A 19,784-nucleotide genomic window follows, 5' to 3' on the forward strand; every position below is an offset into this window, starting at 1 on the left:
AACCAGCCAAGGTATACGAATATCCCCCATCCTCGTGAATTCTGTGCCCCAACACGTCCGGTTATCCACCACATTTGGATCCTTCAAAAGAAATCTGAAAACCCATCTCTTCAAAGAAGCTTACAACCTGAAATGACCACACGGCCACCTCAACACCATCGGAGCTACTGCAACCCCCAACTGTCTCCTTCCCCATAATCCTGTAGAATGTAAGCCCGCAAGGGCAGGGTCCTCTTCCCTCTGTATCCCTCTGTCATTGTTAGTTTGCTTACTGTCAGTGATATTTGTATTTTGATGTAACACCTTCTCATGTACAGCACCATAGATTTAATGGTGCTCTATAAATAAATAAAAAATAATAATAAGGTAAAGCAGACATCTGCAGGCTTATATTATCAGGCTGGGAAGGTCCTAAGTTATAGGGCCCTGACAAGCATAAAAATACAAGCCCTCATCCATCCCAGAATTAGATGCTCCAATCCTGCCTCTTTCCATGGCTCTTCCAGATTGCCCTGGTGCAGTGGCAATCAGGGTAATGGTAGCTGGGGTTTCACGACAGCTGTGATTTGTGACCCTGGGACATGGTGATAGAGACACACACACACACACACACACACACACACACACACACACACACACACACACACACACACACACACACACGTGTTCAAAAGTCCTGCACAGGCATAGGATAAATTGATTCATTGATTTTTCAAGTTTTAAATGCTTTCTGTCGAATATCTTTGATGCTAATGACATATTATATATGGTTTTGTTCAGAATACAATTTTGCATTCTTTCCCTGTAATTTTTTTAGCTTTTGAAGCAGTTTTGCCTGAAATTATTGCAACAATATGGGAATTGAAAGCAGAACTAAATATTGTACAGCCTCAGATCCAAAATTAGCCAATCAGAGATGAGGTTCTTGTGACCATCATAACCGGGATATGGCAGCCAATCACATTGCATTACATTGCATCACATCTGCTGCTTTGTTTGTTTGTTTTATCTGTTGGTCTATCTAGTGAATCATACTGTAGAGTTTTATGATGGGAGCCTTCAGATTTTTGCCAGCGGAGGATCGTGTGCGAGTTGTGGTGCTACATGAAGAGGGCTATCCTGGCCCCCAGATCGCAAGGAAGGTCGGCTGTAATCAGAGTACAGTCGTAAGAATTTTGCAGAAACATAAGCAGCTTGGAATTACCCAGGACAGGCCCAGTTCTGGTCGGCCCAGAAAGTCAACTAAAAGGGAGGATAGAGTACTGATAAGAACATCCCTTGCCAATCGAAAGCTCACCTCTCCTCAGTTTCTGCGAGAATGGCAAGAAAAGTGCAATATTGAGGTAGCAACATCAACTGTTAGAACGAGATGTTTGGATGCAGGATTGAAAGGGTGCAAGGCCCGAAAGAAGCCATTGATGACAGCCATACAAAGACAAAGGCGAAAACTGTGGGCATTGAAATAGTTAAAATGGAGGAAGGAGGAGTGGGAAAAAGTGCTATTTAGTGATGAAAGCACTTTTTGCATTTTAGGAAATGATGGCAAGTCTTATGTGAGAAGGTTCCCACATGAAGAGTACAAGCCAGAGTGTTTGAGCTCCTCTGTGAAACATCCTATGAAAGTAATGGTCTGGGGCTGTATGGCAGCCAATGGTGATGGAAGGCTTCATATTGTGGAGGGTATGGTTAATGCAAAAAAATACACAGACATCCTTAATAAGAAAATGCTGCCTTCTGCTCAACACTCTAAATTAAATAAAAAATAATACATCTTAAAAAGTAAAAATTAAGTCTGTGTGAACTTGCATAGTTAATGAACTTAGAAACCTGTTCACCATTCTACACACTGTACTAGTGTAGGTATGGTTGTGCTGTAAAAAAAAAATCAAAAATGCGCATACCATAACAATTTATTCACTTGGGACATTCAAAAATGAGTATGGCATACAATGAGGGATTACAAAAACATATATGTTCCACCAGTTTCACTGTAGAGATGCAGAAGTATGAAACATATAGTTTTCTTCACGTCTATGCAGGACTTTTGAACACCATGGTATATACAGCTGACATGTGCCGCAACAGGTGGAATCGCGGCTGTTAGCTAGTTAAATACCGTTGTCCGTCTCTGACAGCGGCATTTAACTTCCACTTCTGGCAAGTGCTCCGTATATCCCGCCCATCGGTGGCCCCTTCATGTGATCACGGCTCACCAATGGGTTGGCATGACAACCAGAGGTTTCTAGTAGACCTCTATGGTTGTCACTGCCAAATTGCTGTGAGCGCCGCCCAGTGGTCGACACTTATAGCAAGTGAGCATTTCTGCTACACACAGGCAATTTGAACATTGCCTGTATGTAGCAGAGCTGATCAGACAACTGCAGCTTCTAGTCTGCCATGGAGACTATTAACCCCTTTCTGACATTAGACGTACTATCCCGTTGAGGTGGGGTGGGCCCGTATGACCACCGACGGGATAGTACGTCATATACGATCGACAGCGCTCACGGGGGGAGCGCGGCCGGGTGTCAGCTGCCTATCGCAGCTGACATCCGGCACCATGTGCCAGGAGCGGTCACAGACCGCCCCCGGCACATTAACACCCGGCGCACCGTGATCAAACATGATCGCGGTGTGCCGGCGGTGCAGGGAAGCATCGCGCAGGGAGGGGGCACCATGCGGGCTTCCCTGAGACCCCCGCAGCAATGCGATGTGATCGTGTTGCTGTGAGGGTCTCCCTACCTCCCTCCCTGTAGCAGGCCCGGATCCAAAATGGCCGCGGCATCCGGGTCCTGTAGGGAGGGAGGGAGGTGGCTTACCAAGTGCCTGCTCAGAGCAGGTGCTTGGTAAGCCTGCAGCACTGCTAGTCAGATTGGTGATCTGACAGAGTGCTATGCAAACTGTCAGATCATCGATCTGTGATGTCCCCCCTGGGATAAATTAAAAAAAAAAAAATTTGCAAATGTGTAAAAATAAAAAAATTTAAAAAATCCTAAATAATGGAAAAAAAAAATATTTTTCCCATAAATACATTTCTTTATCTAAATAAAAAAAAAACCAATAAAAGTACACATATTTAGTATTGCCGCGTCCGTAACGACCCGACCTATAAAACTGGCCCACTAGTTAACCCCTTCAGTAAACACCGTAAGAAAAAAAAAAAAAAAAAAAAAAGGCAAAAAACGCTTTATTATCATACCGCCGAACAAAAAGTGGAATAACACGCGATCAAAAAGACGGATATAAATAACCATGGTACCGCTGAAAACGTCATCTTGTCCCACAAAAAACGAGCCACCATACAGCATCATCAGCAAAAAAATAAAAAAGTTATAGTCCTGAGAATAAAGCGATGCAAAAATAATTATTTTTTCTATAAAATGATTTTTATCGTATGAAAGCGCCAAAACATAAAAAAAGATATAAATTAGTTATCGCTGTAATTGTACTGACCCGAAGAATAAAACTGCTTTATCAATTTTACCAAACGCGGAACGGTATAAACGCCTCCCCCAAAAGAAATTCATGAATAGCTGGTTTTTGGTCATTCTGCCTCACAAAAATCGGAATAAAAAGCGATCAAAAAATGTCACATGCCCGAAAATGTTACCAATAAAAACGTCAACTCATCCCGCAAAAAACAAGACCTCACATGACTCTGTGGACCAAAACATGGAAACATTATAGCTCTCAAAATGTGGTAACGCAAAAAATATTTTTTGCAATAAAAAGCGTCTTTCAGTGTGTGACGGCTGCCAATCATAAAAATCCGCTAAAAAACCCGCTATAAAAGTAAATCAAACCCCCCTTCATCACCCCCTTAGTTAGGGAAAAATTTAAAAAATGTAATTATTTCCATTTTCCCATTAGGGTTAGGGCTAGGGTTAGGGCTAGGGTTAAGGCTACAGTTAGGGTTGGGGCTAAAGTTAGGGTTAGGGTTGGGGCTAAAGTTACGGTTAGGGTTTAGATTACATTTACGGTTGGGAATAGGGTTGGGATTAGGGTTAGAGGTGTGGTTAGGGTTACTGTTGGAATTAGGGTTAGGGGTGTGTTTGGATTAGGGTTTCAGTTATAATTTGGGGGGTTTCCACTGTTTAGGCACATCAGGGGCTCTCCAAACGCGACATGGCGTCCGATCTCAATTCCAGCCAATTCTGCGTTGAAAAAGTAAAACAGTGCTCCTTCCGTTCCGAGCTCTCCTGTGTGCCCAAACAGGGGTTTACCCCAACATATGGGGTATCAGCGTACTCAGGAGAAATAGGATAACAAGTTTTGGGGTCCAATTTCTCCTGTTACCCTTGGGAAAATACAAAACTGGGGGCTAAAAAATAATCTTTGTGGGGAAAAAAAAAGATTTTTTATTTTCACGGCTCTGCATTATAAACTGTAGTGAAACACTTGGGGGCTCAAAGTTCTCACAACACATCTAGATAAGTTCCTTGGGGGTCTAAATTCCAATATGGGGTCACTTGTGGGGGGTTTCTACTGTTTAGGTACATTAGGGGCTCTGCAAACGCAATGTGACGCCTGCAGACCATTCCATCTAAGTCTGCATTCCAAATGGCGCTCCTTCCCTTCTGAGCCCTCCCATGCACCCAAACGGTGGTTCCCCCCCACATATGGGATATCAGCGTACTCAGGACAAATTGGACCACAACTTTTGGGGTCCAATTTCTCTTGTTACCCTCGGCAAAATACAAAACTGGGGGCTAAAAAATAATTTATGTGGGAAAAAATTTTTGTTTTATTTTTACGGCTCTGCATTATAAACTTCTGTGAAGCCCTTGGTGGGTCAAAGCACTCACCACACCTTCTAGATAAGTTCCTTAGGGGCTCTACTTTCCAATATGGTGTCACTTGTGGGGGGTTTCAATGTTTAGGCACATCAGGGGCTCTCCAAACGCAACATTGTGTCCCATCTCGAATCCAGTCAATTTTGCAATGAAAAGTCAAATGGCGCTCCTTCGCTTCCGAGCTCTGTCATGCGCCCAAACAGTGGTTTACCCCCACATATGGGGTATCGGTGTACTCAGGACAAATTGTACAACAACTTTTGGGGTCCATTTTCTCCTGTTACCCTTGGTAAAATAAAACAAATTATAGCTGAAGTAAATTTTTTTTTGTGAAAAAAAATTTAAATGTTAATTTTTATTTAAACATTCCAAAAATTCCTGTGAAACACCTGAAGGGTTAATAAACTTCTTGAACATGGTTTTGAGCACCTTGAGGGGTGCAGTTTTTAGAATGGTGTCACACTTGGGTATTTTCTATCATATAGACCCCTCAAAATGACTTCAAATGAGATGTGGTCCCTAAAAAAATGGTGTTGTAAAAATGAGAAATTGCTGGTCAACTTTTAAAACTTTTAACGCTTAACTCCCTAACAAGAAAAAATTTTGGTTCCAAAATTGTGCTGATGTAAAGTACACATGTGGCAAATGTTACTTATTAAGTATTTTGTGTGACATATCTCTGTGATTTAATTGCATAAAAATTCAAAGTTGGAAAATGGCGAAATTTTCAAAATTTTCACCAAATTTCCGTTTTTTTCACAAATAAACGCAGGTAATATCAAAGAAATTTTACCACTATCATGAAGTACAATGTGTCAAGAGAAAACAGTGTCAGAATCACTGGGATCCGTTGAAGCGTTCCAGAGTTATAACCTCATAAAGGGACAGTGGTCAGAATTGTAAAAATTGGCCCGGTCATTAACGTGCAAACCACCCTTGGGGGTAAAGGGGTTAAAGCATGCAAAAAAGTTTAAACATTTTTTTTAAATATTAGAAAAATAAAAAAATGTATAAAAGTTCAAATAACTCCCCCCATTCAAAATAAAACAATAAAAAAATTAAACAAACACATATTTGGTATCCCCGTGTTCAGAATCGCACGATCTATCAATATAAAAAAAATTAACCCTATCGGTAAACGGCGTAACAAGAAAAACAGTCATAACGGCAGAATTATTCTTTTGGTCACCACAACATGGCATTAAAATGCAATAACGGGCAATCAAAAGGTCATATCTGCACCAAAATGGTATAATTAAAAACATCAGCTCGGCAAGCAAAAAATAAGACCTCACCTAACTCAAGATGAAGAGAAAAGGAGACGCTATGGGTATCGGAAAATTGCGTAATTTCTTTTTTTTTTTTTTTAACAAACTTTGTAATTTTTTTTTCACCACTTAAAAAAATCTAGATGTGTCTGGTGTCTTTGAACTGGTAATGACCTGGAGAATCATAATGGCAGGTCAGTTTTAGCATTTAGTGAACATGGTAAAACAAAAAACAACTGTGGGATTGCACTTTTTTTGCAATTTCACCGCACTTGGATTTTTTTTTTCTGTTCTCTGGTATACGATATGTTGAAATCAATGGTGCAGTTCAAACATACAACTCGTCCCGCAAAAAACAAGCCCTCACATGGCTAGTTTGACCAAAAAGTTAAGAAGTTATGGCATTGGGAAGAAAGGGAGCAAAACGTGAGAATGCAAATACAAAAATACCTCTGGTCGTTAAGGGGTTAAAAAAAATTCCTTTGCAGGTCTGCAGTAATCCACCGAATCCAATGTAGTCCAGCAATGTATACCTGAAAAGCATAAAAAGACAGAATAAACACAAGAGACAGTCTCCCGTTCACCAATTTATTAGCAGAAATGTTCCCACAAAGCTTCCACATTCCCTGCCTCTTGCTCCAGTGACTGTGACCAGCAGTAAAGTGACCGCTCTTCACAGGCGCCGGGTACTAACTACAACTCCAATCAGAGCCGCCGTGTCTCACTGCGCTCGGCAAGACCTGGCAAAGATGATGATTGGTGACTTTATTACTTGGCGTCTGTGAATAACAGGAACCTTCGTGCTATTTACAGTGGCCGGAGCAAGATTCTAATAAATTGGTGAACGGGAGACTGTCTCTTGTTTATTTCTGTGTCTTTATGCTTTCCAGATATATTTGACTACATCGAATTTGGTAGATTAATGGATGGGATTTCTTTTCAATAAATTGCCTAACCAGGGATAGCGGGGGAGTCTTTATTCAAATAAAGTATTTTTATTTTCTTTTTTTTATAACCTGGTTAGTAATGGGGTGTCTGATAGGCACCTCTCCATTGCTAACCCCTGGGGTTGATGGCAGATGTGATTTTTGACATATCACAGCTGTCATCAACCCCAACTACCATTACCCCGATGGCCACCGCACCAGCGCAATCGGGAAGAGCTGGGCAAAAGTGTCAGAATTGGCGCATCTAATATGATGCGCCAACTCTGGGATGGTTGCGGGCTGATATTTTTAGGCTGGAGAGGACCCAGTAAGCAGGGACCTTCCAAGCCTGATGATGTAAGCCCACAGCTGTCTTCTTTACCTTTGCTGGTTATCAAAAATGGGGAAGCCCCACGTCATTTATTTATAAATTATGTTCATAAATGTACAGTAAAGTACAAATGCACTGCACTAATTATATATCTCATGGATAACGAGCTATCTACCCCATATCTATCTTTGTCTTTTCACATCTAATCTAACATAACAGAGAGACAAAAACGAAGCAAAAAGGCATGTGGCAAAAATGAGTTGAGGTGCTAGATTCATGCAGAAATTTAGCTGCGTGAACAAACACTGATCATGGGAACATACTTTTATAATTTGTTAGTAACGTTAAAGAAGTTGAAGACTACCCCTGCCCATATGCCCTAATAAACTGTCCTACTTCTATGAAACATAATGGAGAGCCAGCCCATATGAGCATCGCCACAGTTCCCCAGGAAGAGTCGGCTTACATCAGTGTTAATAAATCCCGCTCTTAATTTCAACTGAACAGTTAAGAATTACAGAATGAATTTGCTGGCTTTATTATCTAGTGTTTGTATAACAATGTTGTTTCTCTTTAGGAAATAAGAGAAACTGATATGAAAGGGATAGCTGTAAATCACCTGGAAGTTCATCCCAATGGAAGGCGTCTGTTAATTCATACTAAGGACAGCACAGTCCGAATCATGGATCTAAGAATGTAAGCTGGTTTCTCCATTGCCTTTGTGTGGTTTTTCATTTTTTTCTTTCTTTATTTTTTCTTAAATTGTCTGTTAATGCAGTTTTCTCTTCATTGCTGTTCTTTGTTCAAAGCATTGAAAAGGAAATGAAAGCAACAGTTAGTTGGTAATATAACAAGGCAAGTTTTACGTTAATTTTTATTTTTAATTTATTATATTTTTTTGGCAGCCAGCTAAAAATCATGTCCGACGTTTTACTTGGTGGTGATCTGGGTTCTTTGTCCCTGACTAAGATTTTCTGCTAAGTCCTATATATATATTTTGAGGAGAATAATGGTGCACTAAGTGCTTCTTCTCTTAAATTATATTGATCGGTTGGGGTCTCTACATCAGCACCCCAACTGATCAAAACTCAACTATTTTAAGTTGTATTGTGTTATATTCTACTACGGTGTCCTTGTTCAATACTCATTAGAATAAAGGTATCAGTCAGAGGGTTTTGGCAATGATTTTATTAATATGTTTAACCCCTTCACGATAGTGGGAACACTTGGGGGAAGTTTCCGCTGTTTAAGCACATCAGGGGCTCTACAAGCGCTACTTGGCCTTCTCTTCCAGCCAATTTTGCGCTCTAAAAGTCGATTGATGCTCCTTCTCTTCTGAACCCTGCCTTGCGCCCCAAACATTAGTTTTGCACCACATATGTAGTTTCTGCTACTGAGGAGAAAATGCACAACAAATTGTACAGAGCATTTTCTTATGTTACCCTTGTAAGCTTGGGGTGAAAACAGCATTTTTGTGGGAAACCTGTTTGTTTTTTTTTCCACATCTCAACGTTCTAAAATTCTGTGAAGTACCTGAGGGTTCAAGATGCTTACCACACATCTATATAAATTCTTTGAGGGGTCTATTTTTCAAAATTAGGTCAGTTGCACCTGCCGTGCGCCCAAACAGTAGTTTCCCACCACACATGAGGTATCGATATATCCAGGAGCAATTTCACAACGATTTGTATGGCCCATTTTGTCCTGTTGCCCTTGTGAATTTGGGGCTAAAGAAACATTATTGTGTGGAAAAAATAAAATGTACATTTTTTTTCCTTTAACTCCTGTTACCAATAACATGGTCTTGGCCTTGGTGGAGAGGTTGAAGTGCGATTGTGTGGACAGGTGTCTTTTAAAGAGGTAACAAGTTCAAACGGTGCAATTAATACTGGTAATGAGTGCTGGGTAGAATGAAAAACTAACAGGTCTGTGAGAGCCATAATTATTGCTGATTTTTAGGTGATGAAATACTTATTTCATGCAAAAAAAAAATGCAGCTTAATTGTTTAAATATCATATAATGTGATTTTCTGATTTCTATTTTTACAGTCGGTCTCTCACAGTTGAAGTGTATCTACGTTAAAAATTACAGGTCTCTGCATTCTTTGGTAGCAAAGCAATATGTTCCTTTTAATGTTAATTAAATTCTTTGATCATTTTGTAGTGTTTATGTGGCTGTATAAAGGCAGTAACCGGTATAATGAATATTTTTTTAAAATACCCTTTAATTAGCGTCCTAAATATTTTGTATTTCCCTTTCTTTTAGACTGGCTGCAAAAAAATATATTGGAGCAGCTAATTACAGAGAAAAACTTAGCAGTGCCTTTACCCCATGTGGAACATTTGTCATAGCAGGTAGTGAAGATGGAGTTGCATATGTGTGGAATGCTGAGACAGGTGAGACAACCTATAAAACTATTTCATTAATTTAGTTTGTTTTAAGTAAAATAAATAGAAATCATGATATGAACTATTGACTAGTAGACATTTACTTTTTTGTGCATTAAATGAGATATTCGAAGATTGAAAGTCAACCCCAATCCCTAAAATGGGGTATAGCCTACTTATGTCTCATGGTCCAAATGCTTGGAGCTAAGAGATACTGAGAACATGGCTGTACCGTGCTCCATTTAAATTAAAATAAATCCGATATTGCGCATCTTTGCTTTGTTCATTGTCTGTGGGATAGCTAGTACAGTCCTAGGACGTTTCCGTCAGTCTTGTAGAGAATGAGTGGAGATTTGTATGCTGGACCTTCCCCTTAGTTCAAAGGGGGCCCTGCAAAGTTCGTTCTCAGGATTGCTGAGCTCCCAGTTTTTGGCACTACAGTGAAGTTATCGTCTTTCCCAGGTGTGGGCAATTCATTTTCCCAAGGGACAACGTCAGTAGCTGGGACTATAGTTTAGGGCCGAACCAATTGGCTGAACTTAATTCAGCTCATTGTTAATTACAGAAGCAGAAAATATTTTTCGATTAACAAAAAGTGTACCTATCCTCTGCACTGATGCCTTTTGGCAGCTGTGAGCATCTGTGTTCCCTGCCTCAGCAATCAGGTGCACACACAATGAGGAGCGCCTCAGCAGTCAGACGCACACACAATGAGGAGCGCCTCCGCGGTCAGGCGCACACACAATGGTAGCGCCTCGGCGGTCAGGCGCACACATAATGAAGAGCGCCTCCGCGGTGAGGCGCACACGGCGTGGGACATACTGTGTGCACAAGACCTGCATCTCTACATAGTTCAGTCATAGACCACTCAGCATTTGATTTCCATCTCTTTGGCTGTCTGTTAATGGACTGCACTTTGCCAGGCCCAGTATATATAAACACTTTACATTTGCTGCCGAGATGTGTTTAAAGGTTGAACTGAGGCGGTATAAAGCCCAATTTTATAGCGAGGCTTGATACCGACAGCCAGAGCGACATCAAACTTTCATCCACAATGATGCTTAGTAATGACAATTTGGCTATTAAATTATCAATAAACAATGGAATTAAAAAAGTAAAATGTACTACTATATGTGAGAAATATATGTGTGTGTATATATATATATACACACATATATTTCTCACATATAGTAGTACATTTTACTTTTTTAATTCCATTGTTTATTGATAATTTAATAGCCAAATTGTCATTACTAAGCATCATTGTGGATGAAAGTTTGATGTCGCTCTGGCTGTCGGTATCAAGCCTCGCTATAAAATTATTATATATATATATTTCACCTACGCCTCATTGGGGGATACAGCACCATGGGTGTTATGCTGCTTGCCACTAGGACAGTGGTCCCCAACTCCAGGCCTCGAGGGCTGCCAACAGTGCAGGTTTTCAGGATTTCCTTAGTATTGCACAGGGGTTGGAATCATCACCTGTGCAGATGATCACATTACCACCGATGGAGTTGGGGACCCCTGCACTAGGAGGACACTAAGTAAACACATAAAGAATTAACTCCTCCTCTGCAGTATATGCTTAGTGTCTGTAGGAGGCACTTGGGTCTGAAAACCGTTTTTATTTTTTAATTAACGGAGTGAAGGGGGCGAAGGATTCCTTTCTAGGGTCCGCTCTCCCTCGAACCATCAACGGGCGAGCACGGCGAGTATACCTCCCCGTACCTCTCCTGTGACGACTGGGGCACGCCTAATCTACGCCAGGGCGACGGTTCCTATACGGTCTCGATCTCCCCCCTGTAAGATGGCGAGCTCATAGAGTATACCTCTTATATGCATCTCCCGGGCTCCTCCGCAATTAAGCCCTCACCTCCGCATCATGTAGTCGGGGGCAGCACGGTGGCACAGTGGTTAGCACAGCAGCCTTACAGTGCTGGAGTCCTGGGTTCTAATCCCACCTTGGACAACATCTGCAAAGAGTTTGTATGTTCTCTCCGTGTTTGCGTGGGTTTCCTCCGGGCACTCCGGTTTCCTCCCACATTCCAAAGACATAATGATAGGGAATTTAGATTGTGAGCCCCATCGGGGACAGCGATGATAATGTGTGCAAACTGTAAAGCGCTGCGTAATATGTTAGCGCTATATAAAAATAAAGATTATTATTATTATTATTATGTAGTCCCCACAGTAGCCGTAAGTCCCTTGCGGCAAGCACCGCTGTAAGTCCGCTGCGGCAGGCACAGCTGTAAGTCCCCTGCCGCAGGCACATCTGAAGACGCACAGATGCTCTCCATCCCCCGGCATAGGGAGGATTGATTGAGCTGGAGGCTGCATCTCTGCTCGGTGGTGGTGAGTAGTACCCTTCCTCACTCTGCCTGCGTGGGAAGGTGCGGTACGGGTCCCTGGGGAGAGATGCCGCTGGCTAGATGCCAGCGGCGATCATTCGGCGCTATGTCGCGGTCGCCGGCACGTTCCGCCGACAGGCTCCATAAATTTAGTCCCCGGCTTCTTCATAAACGAGAAGAGCCCTGCAAATCTCGGGAGCCATCTTGGGGCTCCACTTCTGTGGGGAAATCAGCCGAAAACGCTTTTCCCTCTCTTCCTCCCTGGGGACACCAGCACAGGACCGTGGGTAAGCTGCTCCACTCTATAGGGAAAAGCTTAACCCCTTCTCTGCACCCATAGCCCTGCTATCGCAGTTTATTGGAGGAATAGACATACACTATGTCTCAATCTAAGGAGGCTAAAAGGGGCAATAAAAAGCACACTGTGTTTTTTACTTCATGTGCCACTTGCAATTCTGCTTTGCCACGTGCCCACAATACTCCTTTGTGCCAGAACTGTGGCCCGGCCTGTGCGCAGCCGTCTTCTGCCACCACCTCCAATGTTTCCATCAACCCCGCCGAGCCTAACCCTCCTGAGTGGGCCACTTCCTTGTCACGTGCTATGGATTCTTTGGCCAAGGCATTGGACTCCTTCCGGGGATCCTCCCTAAGCCAGAACTCCCCTCCGTCGACCGCGACGGAATCTGGCGCCGGTACGGGGTCGTCCGACCACAGGGGGCATTCTGTACTACGAGAATCTATGGGTTCCAGGAAAAGAACCCATCCCTCATCCCCTGTACACACTCCTGCTTCAGCATCTGCGAGCTCAACTTCTCGCTCCCCCTCCCCCGAGGGTCGCAGCCTACATGACTCGGAATACGAGTCGGAGAATCTTTAACCCAAGACTCCTGGATTGGTCAGGAGACACTTGACTCCCTTATTGAGGCAGTCAGCAAAACCCTAATGGTGGACGAGGAATCTGCATCCACTTAGGAACACGTAGTGTCTTTTAAAAAAAAAAAAAACTAAACGCGCCCTAAAGATATTTGCTAATCACCCTGAGTTTCAGGACATTGTCCAAAAACACAGGGAACACTCGAATAAGCGATTTACGGCTCAAAAGGCCACGGAAGCTAAATATCCTTTCTCCAAGGACCTGATGAAGGAGTTGCTTCACTCTCCTTCTGTGGATCCTGCCGTATAGCGACTCGCATCCAAAACAGTCCTATCTCTGTCCGACGGTTAATCAGTCAAAAACCCTTCTGACCGTCAAATTGACTACCTGGCTCGCTCAGTCTTTGAGGCCTCAGGAGCAGCACTCCTTCCATCTTTTGCTGCTACCTGTGTAGCTAAGGCAATGGTTGCCTGGGCACAGGTATTAACCTCTACCGTCCGAGACTGTAGTCTTCCCCCAGAGGCGGCCAGACTCGCTAACCAGATAGCTCAGGTCAGAGACTTCGTAGTTCCAGAACGCATGGATCTTCTCTCACAGGGCGCGATTTGCCACCAGAACTCAGGGGCCCTGTCTTTGACATCATGGCTGTTGAATCCTGGATTTTAGCCCAAGCCCAATTCTCTCCATGGGTTTCTCTTACCATGATTAATGCTAGGAAACCCGTATCCATGCACATTTATCATCGCACCTGGCGCACCTTCTTTTCATGGTGCAATGCGCATGGACGTTCTCCTCTGGTGTTTTCCATTCCGTCCATTCTGGAGTTCCTCCAATCAGGTTTAGAGTCAGGCCTTGCCCTAAGCTCACTCATGGGACAAGTGTCCGCATTATCAGTTCTATTCCAACGAAAGATCGCTTCCAGACTGCCGGTTAAGACGTTCATCCAAGGAGTTTCCCGGGTGGTCCCTCCCTATAGAATGCCATTGGCTTCATGGGATCTTAACTTGGTTCTCGGAGTTCTTCAGGAGGCCCCTTTCGAACCATTGCAGGACATCTCTCTCACCCTCCTTTCATGGAAAGTGGTTTTTCTAGTGGCGATTACATCAATCAGGCGAGTCTCTGAGTTGGCGGCTCTCTTGCCGACCCCCTTTCCTGATTTTCCACCCAGACAAGGCAGTTTTGAGGAAGTCTCCCTCTTTCCTACCTAAAGTCGTCTCCTCTTTTCACCTAAATGAGGACATTGTCTTGCCGTCATTTTGTCCGGCACCAACTCATCGTATCGAGAAAGCTCTCCATACTCTTGATGTAGTTCGGGCTCTTCGGCGGTACATCTCTTGGACTGCTCCCTTCCGTAAGTCGGACGTTCTCTTAGTGCTTCCGGAGGGACATAGGAAAGGTTTAGCTGCCTCAAAGGCCACTCCAGCCAGGTGGATTCGCTCAACTATCCAGGAATCCTACCGCGTCAGGATTCCCCAGCAGGGATTAAGGCGCATTCGACTCGGTCGGTCGGTGCCTCTTGGGCCATTCGGCACAGCACAGCAGCTTTGCAAAGCTGCGACTTGGTCCAGTCTGCATACTTTTATGAAGCACTATCACGTTCATACCCAGGCTTCGTCAGACGCTGCCCTTGGCAGGTGCATTCTGCAGATAGCGGTACCTCAGTAAGCCAGTGGTACATGGGGTTTTAGCAGTGCAATTGCTCCCCACCTAGGGACTGCTTTAGGACGTCCCAAGGTCCTGTGTCCTCCAATGAGGTGTAGGAGAAAAGGAGATTTTTGTGTACTCACCGTAAAATCTTTTTCTCCGAGCCAATCATTGGGGGACACAACACCCACCCTGTTAGCCTATTGGCTGGTTGTTGTTGTTGGTCGTTCCTCAGTTTTGGCATAGTTTACTTGTCTTGGTTTTCTTATACTCCTACTGCTTTACTACCGAACTGGGTCATTACTGGCCAGTCAAAGGGTGTATACTGCAGAGGAGGAGTTAATTCTTTGTGTTTACTTAGTGTCCTCCTAGTGGCAAGCAGCATAACACCCATGGTCCTGTGTCCCCCAATGATTGACTGGGAGAAAAAGATTTTACAGTGCGTACACAAAAATCTCCTTATTTACATGTGAGTTCATAATTTTATAATGTGTATCTGTTACCAGATGACTCAAAATAAAAAATAAATATATATCTAAAAGGTAACATTTAATATTATGCATATATGAATAAATAAAACTGGATTGGACATAGCTCTTCAAAACATATTAGCTAATGAGTCTAAAACATTAAACATATGGATATGAAATAATCTTGTTAATCTAAAAAACCCCATGAAACTCCTATATGTAGAGTGCCTTGAAAAAGTTTTAATACCCCATGAATCTTCCCACTTTTTTTTTTTTCACATTACACACACACAAACAAACAAATATTTTTTATTGGGATTTATGAAATTATATACAGGAAATTATATACAGGACACTTTTATTTAAACTTGGGAAGCCCTCCAATCAGGTCTTTATTAGTGATGAGCGAGTGTACTCGTTGCTCGGGTTTTCCCGAGCACGCTCAGGTGACCTCCAAGTATTTGTTATTGCTCGGAGATTTAGTTTTCATTACCTCAGTTGCATGATTTATGGCTTCCAGATACACTGAATACATGTGGGAATTCCCTATCTGGAAGCCGTAAATCATGTAACTGAGGTGATGAAAACTATATCTCCGAGCAATAACAAATCCTCGGAGGTCACCCGAGCAACGAGTAAACTCGCTCATCACTAGTCTTTATCTCATGTGTCACAAAACTGCAAGCAAAACAAGTGGCGAAGAGTTGAGCGGACTGACTGGCAACTTGGGAAGCATAAGACCTCTCTCGAAGAGAGAACGATTGGGGGAGCAGAAAGAAGAGAGATGGGAGCAGAACCACTAAAATTTCGCTGTTTCTTTGCCTTCTGAGTCAATGCCGCCAGTGCATAATGCAGCAGTTGTAATGAAGTTGTCATGGCAAACTCATTACAACTGCTGTGCCTTCGACTAAAAGCAGCAATTCAGAAGGCAAAGAAGCCGCTGTCTGTTTTAGTGGTTCTGCTCCCCACCTCTCTTCCTACCACTCCTCCGATCCCTGTCTTTTCAGTCTGCTGGATGAGGCCCGGCTACCTGAGGTGGACGTAGTGGTGGAAGAAAGGTTCCTTTTTCACAGGGAGAAGGAATTGCGTCTGTCAATTAGGAGAGAAGGCTAAATAAACAGAAATGGCAGCCAGCAATAATAACGCTAGGTGGTGCAATACTAGACGTCAAGGACATTTGTCTTTTGAATGGGTCAACATTTTTAATACAAAATGCCGAAATTATTTTTAAGATGTCTGCCGTATTAACAGAATTCTATGTGGTTTCACAACTTTTTTAACTGTTTAAATTCCTGTTCTGCTCATAAAAGTCGTTAACTGTTTAATTTTTTTTTCTATTATCCTAGGAGATCAGGTAGCAAAGTATACTGAGCTTTCATATACAGCCCCACTCCGAGATGTGGCCTTTCACCCTCATGAACACATGGTGGCATTTTGTGCCTTTGGACCAAGCCAGCCAATTATTGTATATATTTATGATTACAAGGGTGAGTATGATTACTGGCGAAGGGTCTTTTCTGGCATCATAGCCTCCAGTCTTCCATAAAATTCACAAACTGACATTCAATTTAATTTCTGCAATTCAAAATAATTTAAAAAAATGAAGCAATTTTTTTTTTTTACTTAACGACTGTCTAATTTTAGGTTACTTGCACACGTTCAGTATTTGCAGCAGATTTTTTATGCAAACACTGTAGTGTTGGCAAGGAAAACGCTGCATAAAATGTGTTTTTGCTTGTGTTTTTTTTTTTCTTTTCTCATTCATTTGAAAGGATGAAAAACGCTGAAAGAATTGACATTCTGCAGATTTTACACTGCCTCCAATGTGCAAGGAAAAAGTAAACAGCGGGTGCGTGCGATTTCTGAAATTTAATCGACTTTGCTATTACAGTAAAAAGCTGCAGGTTTTTTGCAGCAGCAGCAAAAAAAAAAACCTCCGTGTGAATATGCTCTTAAAGTGCAAATACACATTAAATTTAAGGAAACCTGATACCTGAGAATTGCATCCTAAAAGACTCATATGTCAGGAAGTGAAAGGTTGGACAGTTGGATTTCATTACGCCCAATAATAAATATGTGTGTGTATATATATATATATATATATATATATATATATATATATATATATATATATATATATATATATATATATATATATATATATATATATATATATATATATATATATATATATATATACACATATATACACACACACACACACACACACACACACACATATATATAATATTCTAATATTCTCGGGCTAGATAAGCTACCACCAGAGGTGTGGGGCTGCAGTTTATTCCTTTTCCGTATGAACAGCTCATGTATGCTCCACCAAACCCAATTTCCATGTGTATAAACTGGTTGGAAGGAATAGCATGGGTCCCAAAAGCTGTGAGCCTAATCATGAAAAGGCTCTGAAAAAGCTGTGACCACCAATCAATGATATGGTACAAAAAGCAGGGTGTGATTCTAGATTACAAATTAACTTTTAATAAACTCATTAAAAATGGTAGACCCAAAGTACTCAAAAACACATAAAGGACTCACAGTACATCACATTTCAAGAGAAGAAATGCCAATATCATAAATAAATCAAACTGCCTCAGACCTCAATATCCTGAGATCCCCATGAATCAATCTATCATGAAAACATAAAGGTCTGATATCAGCTGGCAGTGCGGAAAAATATCAAATTTCACATCACCGGTCATTTAGAAAATCAGACCACACATGCTCTCCATATATGCATCTATTGTTAGATGGAAAGCAATGACCGCTTAAAATGGTGTGCGAAAGAAAGTGAACAGTTTCACCCTATTGTTATATTTGACAAGATAATGACCGTTTTTGACTGGTGTAAAGACTGGGGAGATGGCACATCCTTATCCATACAAATACCCCATCATAGAATATCACCAGTTCTTGTATAGTAACCCCCAATGCAAAGTAACGAAAAGGTATACTTCCCTACGCATTTCGTTTGTCTGTACTCATCAGGGGAAGATTCCTATAGTTCTCCATTGAGATGGGAGGTTTATCCAGCAAAGCGGGGTGCTGTGACCGTCAAAAAGGAACAATATCGCTATGAACGTAGGTGGTGTTCTTAAGAAAGGTCATCCACGGGAGATAACTATCAGGGAAACCAGCGAATGAGGCTGGGCGTGTCAAATATCCCATAAGCAGTTAACAGTATTACCTGGTCCTGTATAGACGTGCCTGCGTCTTTAAATAATAATGGCACAAGCATCACCTCAGGTCGCCGGAGATCGTGACGTAACATCAGGTGTGTCCAATCTTGGAATGCAAGAATGGGACGCAGATGAAACTTCCGTCATTCGGAGTGAGTGCGGAAATTAATAATTGCAGGTCCCTGTCTGAAAGACTGGAGGTATCAACATATTGAGAGGGGTCGTGCCATAACACTAAAGCCTGATCACCACTAGGGAGGAGAAAAAGAAGTATAGTATCCTTGGGCCCTCCTCATACGTAGTCAGGAGTAATTATTCCAGCGCTAATTAAACGGAGCAGAATATAGTAGAGATATAATGGTATTTTGGGCAAGAAAACCAAACGTGGTATCAATATAGAAAGGTGTAAAGAATTAAAATATACTAAAAAGGTGTACAGAAAACGTAAAAAAAAATCCCAGAGATGGGTATAAGTGATAGTGATGGGTAGGAGCTATTAAACTCTAGTGTAGGCTAACGTATCAAAACTACCTGACCACGGGGGTTGGCACCCTAGAAGTACACAGTGGCGCCCCCACTCCACAAAATCGTTAGATGTCCCTATTCTATAGGAAGCAACTGTGTGTAAGAGCCTCATTGAGTCTAAGGGGTGCTTGGGTTTTTAGACGAAAGGTTGATTTTATACTGTAAAATACGTCTATCCCAATTGCCTCCCCTCCTAGGAAAATGTACTTTGCCAATCCCCATAAATCTGAGATTGCCATCATTTGGGTATTATTGATATTCCTTGCTAAGTTTGTGCCTTTTTTGTTTGCAATGTCCCTAAGATGTTCACCCATCTTCCTCCCGAGTTCACGTGTGGTTTTCCCTGTGTACTCAAGGCCACAATGGCAGGTCGCTATATAAATGACACCTTTAGTGCTGCAGTTGATGAAACATAAGATAATGTATTGCTCACCTGTTACTTGACTAGTGAACGTGCTCCCTGATGTCATGACAGGGCATGCTACACAGCCGCTACACTTGAAACAACCCCTAACGTTGGAAGATCGCCAAGTCTTCTGTGTAGGAGGGACAACATGGCTATTTACAAGTCTGTCCTATGGATTTCCCCTTCTTGTACTTGATCAAGGGGTGTGGACTGACCATCTCACCAATGTTCCCATCCATTTTTTAGATTTTATTAAAAGTTATATTTTATTGATCTCTACCCTTCCAGAATAAACACTTAAATCTAAACTTACTTGTTGATGTCTTCGAATCCTGCCATTACTGGCCTTGTTAGTTTACTTATTCGCGTGTCATAGATCAAAATACTGAACCAAAGCAATACATATACATCAACCAAATATTTTATTGTGTGAACAATTTAATTGTAGATAGTGGTGTATATGTGCACATAGAGGAATGGCAGACCATTCGGAGTAAATAGAAAAATTACCGAATATACGGTAGGTAAAGGAAAATAAAGGACGTGAAATGAGAAAATATATATTAAAACACCTTTATTAGAGATACATGGTGAACTGGTGGCACGACTAA

The 19,784-nt window shown here is 42.0% G+C and overlaps 1 protein-coding gene across 4 annotated transcripts in view; it reads left to right on the plus strand.

Moving 5' to 3' along the window:
- The window catches only part of AHI1 (Abelson helper integration site 1), a 372,368-nt gene that overhangs the window by 97,576 nt on the left and 255,008 nt on the right, over positions 1–19,784 (plus strand). For all 4 annotated transcript variants that reach the window (XM_069725981.1, XM_069725982.1, XM_069725980.1 and 1 more), the window contains exons 15-17: positions 7,896–8,014; positions 9,585–9,715; positions 16,392–16,532. In XM_069725981.1, the coding sequence (XP_069582082.1) occupies positions 7,896–8,014; positions 9,585–9,715; positions 16,392–16,532 (391 nt within the window). The remainder of the gene's footprint in view (positions 1–7,895; positions 8,015–9,584; positions 9,716–16,391; positions 16,533–19,784) is intronic.

Source organism: Ranitomeya imitator, chromosome 5, assembly GCF_032444005.1.
Source record: "Ranitomeya imitator isolate aRanImi1 chromosome 5, aRanImi1.pri, whole genome shotgun sequence".
Classification (NCBI taxonomy): Eukaryota; Metazoa; Chordata; class Amphibia; order Anura; family Dendrobatidae; genus Ranitomeya; species Ranitomeya imitator.